Source organism: Chelonus insularis, unplaced genomic scaffold (assembly GCF_013357705.1).
Source record: "Chelonus insularis isolate UGA/USDA-ARS -01 unplaced genomic scaffold, ASM1335770v1 contig_493_pilon, whole genome shotgun sequence".
Classification (NCBI taxonomy): domain Eukaryota; kingdom Metazoa; phylum Arthropoda; class Insecta; order Hymenoptera; family Braconidae; genus Chelonus; species Chelonus insularis.
In genome coordinates this window covers 430062-433375 of record NW_023276609.1, presented here as the reverse complement: position 1 = coordinate 433375, position 3314 = coordinate 430062, and the positions used below count along the sequence as shown (strand labels likewise).

Here is a 3314-nt window from a genome sequence, read left to right as displayed (position 1 = left end):
TTATAGTCTACTTTATACATATACTTAAATCATCGACGAATTTTCACGAAACAACATTCATTTGTTTTGTGTAATCATAATACTATAATGCAACTAGATTTCATTAGATTTTATATACGCTGATTGTAAACGTCACACTAGTTTTTATTAGAGAACATTTATAATTTTAATAAATAAGCATAAAGTTTAATATGATATTTTTTTTATCAGTGTATGTAAATTTTTTTATAACTTTACACAAGCGTTAAAAGAATACTAGTTTCAAACAAATCAAAGTATAAGTTTAAGTTTTATATCTAATATCATTTAAATTTCTAATTTGGGTAAATACAATCTTTTGTATAGATATTCCGTCATTTATTATATAGATTCATCATTTTATATGTTTAACGAACAGATGTTTTGCTAAAACTTACAATAGAAAAATATGTTTTTTGAATATCAGTTATCATGTTCACATACAGAATATGTCTGTTAATTAAAATACTCTTGACAGAATGGAATTTAATTATTCAGAACATTCGACAAATTTATTCCAGAAGGTATGATATTTTTAGATGATAAAATTTTTTTTTTTTGATAAGTAAATACTACATATTATTAAGGTAATTGAATTGAGACAGAAAATTGAAGATTTAGAAATTGGTATCCAAAGAAAAGATTTACGTATAAAACATTTATTTAGTGATAATCAGAAATTGGCTATTAAAGTGAAAAAACTTCAGAGATGTAATCGTAATTTTCAACGTACGTATTATTTATATTTTTAAATCAATTAATAGTTTCATATGCTGAAGATTGTAAAAACTAAATTAATACAATTTTAACTTTTAGAACAGCTGGATAATGAAAGATATTTTTATGAAAAAGAAAAAGAACATTTTCATGAAGAGCTTGACAATCAACGTAAAAAATGCAATGGTAGTACATCTCGTCTTCATCTTCGTCGACAACGGGAATTAGAACGAGCTTTTGAAGCTGTTCAAGAGGAAAATAAGCGGCTTGAAGACGAACTTTCTGAGCAAAATGAGATAACGCATCACTTGTGCGTCAAATTTCAAAAGCTAAAGGATACACGAGATCTACTTAAACAAAAACTTGCACAACTATTTCAAAATTATCTTCATGCTTTGGCAGAAATGATGGAGAAGTTAGATGAAGCTAGAGAAGAATTTAATAGTGTTGTTTCAACTCAAATCCACAATTTACCTTTGGAAAAAGCTAAATACCTTCAGGTAGTTTGGTTGATTTATATCTTAATGAGCGTATCAATTCTTTTCATTGATGAAATTTTTTTTTAGAGTGTACAAAAAAATCGAGAGTTAATCTATCAAAATGCTTTTTACAATTTACAAATTCAGAAACTTAAACATCGTCTAGATAAAACAAAACGTAGAATACAGAAGTTGGAAAATGATAATGAAAGTACACAAACTGGTGAAACATCAATTACTTCTAGATCTCAACGATCTGAATTTGGAGCTTTAATAAATTTGTAAGTTTAAGCTTTTTTCTTGAGTATATCTTTCTGATACTATATGAACAGTATATTTTTGGCAAAAAAAAATTGCATAATTACGTACATACTGTTACAGTCATAAAAAAATAACGAATCAGTCTTCAAAAGCTTCAGGAATTTAATTAGTAGAAATGCTAAATTGTTAATGTATTTCCTCGTTTGTAGTAATAGTAAAAAAAAAGGTAGGGGCATGTATAAAAAAACTTCATTAATGAATAGCTAGTTCCGCACTTTACCACTATAAGCGTTGCTTTATCTTCATTTGTGGCGGTAAAATACGAATGTTTTTCATACTAATAAAGGTACTGAATTGAAATGTAAAAGTTTTTTATAGCCTTCAGACTATTTATTCATGTTGTTATACTTACTTTAAGCATTTATTTATTCAAATCAACTTTGTTAGTATGCGGAATACTTATTAAGGGTATTATAAAGATCTGTTCAGATTCATTGAAGTTAATTTGTAATTTATTTCAATTGTGATTCACGTTGATACAGCTCTCCTGTCTCGTTTAGAACTCGACTTGAATTGAGTTGTTTTAATGATAATAATCGAAGACAGTTAAATAGCAACATACAAATTTAACTGATTCTTCTCTAAAATCAAATTTTTTATTTTTAATTATCCAAGTTATTATATTTATTTTGAAAAAATAATCAATCTCTCAAAATATCTTTTCTTTAATACTTTTACTAGATAATGTTACTTTAATTATATTTTATAATGATTTTATCCTTTTATTGTATATCAAGATGTTCGAGCGAGTATATGAAAAAGCAATCAACAGGTAATAACAACAAGAATAAACAAAGTGTTCCGGAAATTGAAGAAAGTTCAACATTTCGACAAGCTGAACTTTGTGAGAATTGTAATGAATACATTAGCAGTGATATTGAAATTTCTGAGCATGATACGAAAATGTCTGATGACAGTTCAAATGCAGATGAATCATCTGAATCCTGATAATGGAAATTGGAAGTTATTGTAGGTTTTAAAATTTTTAGTTTACTGCACTTTGATTAGATATAAAATAATAACAAATATTAATATAATATTATTTAAACGATTGTTCTTAATAAAAAGAATATTATTGCTAATCGAAATTGAGAAAAAGTTCTTTATATGTGTTGAAATAATATATTTTGTAATGAAATGGAGTTTTTATCAGTATATAGAGAGAGATTTATGTACTCAGTTCAAGATTCGTTTTGAAACATTTAAAATCTTCATTAAGGCAATAAATGATGTCGAATTACGTTGATGTTCCTTCTTTCATTGATTGCAGGCAGAGGAGAAAGAAGAAGAGGTCCCGGGAAGTGATCTTTCTCAGTGGACTGTTACAGAGCCGGTTCACAAACGCGCAGTCAGGTTTTAACGATTGGTCATTAAAAAGAGAAGAAAATTGAGACGTTGCTAATGTTCAGCAAACTCATAGTTAAGATGACAGTAGAAATCATGTGTGAATTACATGATTATTATAAAATCTTGTTGAATATTTTATAACAGTGAAATGGTAATTGGCAGAATTTTTTCATTAATCATACGTGAAGCTTCGAACGATTCACAGTAGTGAAATAGTTAACTGGTTAAAGAATCCTACGCAAGCAAATCCATGCCATTCGTAGCACTTTATTGCCTGCATCGCTTGGGCCATTTGAGTCGAGTGCGTTAATTGGCCGGTCCAATTAATTCCGACAAGTTTGCTCGGTGCGATTAGTTCTGGTAGAGTGGTACGGTAATCAAGTGCTGAGAGATGGGCGGTACCCTCGGAAAACGGAGAACCTGTTTCTCCTT

General features: G+C 28.4%; 1 protein-coding gene across 1 annotated transcript; it reads left to right on the top strand.

The window, feature by feature from the left end:
* Positions 1-428: 428 nt before the first annotated feature.
* Positions 429-2962, top strand: LOC118069935 (centrosomal protein of 131 kDa-like). The gene is made up of 6 exons (XM_035088306.1): positions 429-542; positions 624-747; positions 835-1235; positions 1302-1495; positions 2273-2504; positions 2806-2962. Exons 1-5 carry the CDS (start codon positions 498-500, stop codon positions 2481-2483), a joined length of 975 nt encoding a protein of 324 aa, XP_034944197.1. The 5' UTR covers positions 429-497; the 3' UTR covers positions 2484-2504; positions 2806-2962.
* Positions 2963-3314: the final 352 nt, after the last annotated feature.

Bases quoted from the DNA above. Each gene is read 5' to 3' on its own strand.
- LOC118069935 (XM_035088306.1), top strand. From the start codon at position 498: ATGGAATTTAATTATTCAGAACATTCGACAAATTTATTCCAGAAG. The intron at 543-623 runs GTATGATATTTT...GAATTGAGACAG, and splicing joins CGACAAATTTATTCCAGAAG to AAAATTGAAGATTTAGAAAT. The intron at 1,496-2,272 runs GTAAGTTTAAGC...TTGTATATCAAG, and splicing joins TTTGGAGCTTTAATAAATTT to ATGTTCGAGCGAGTATATGA.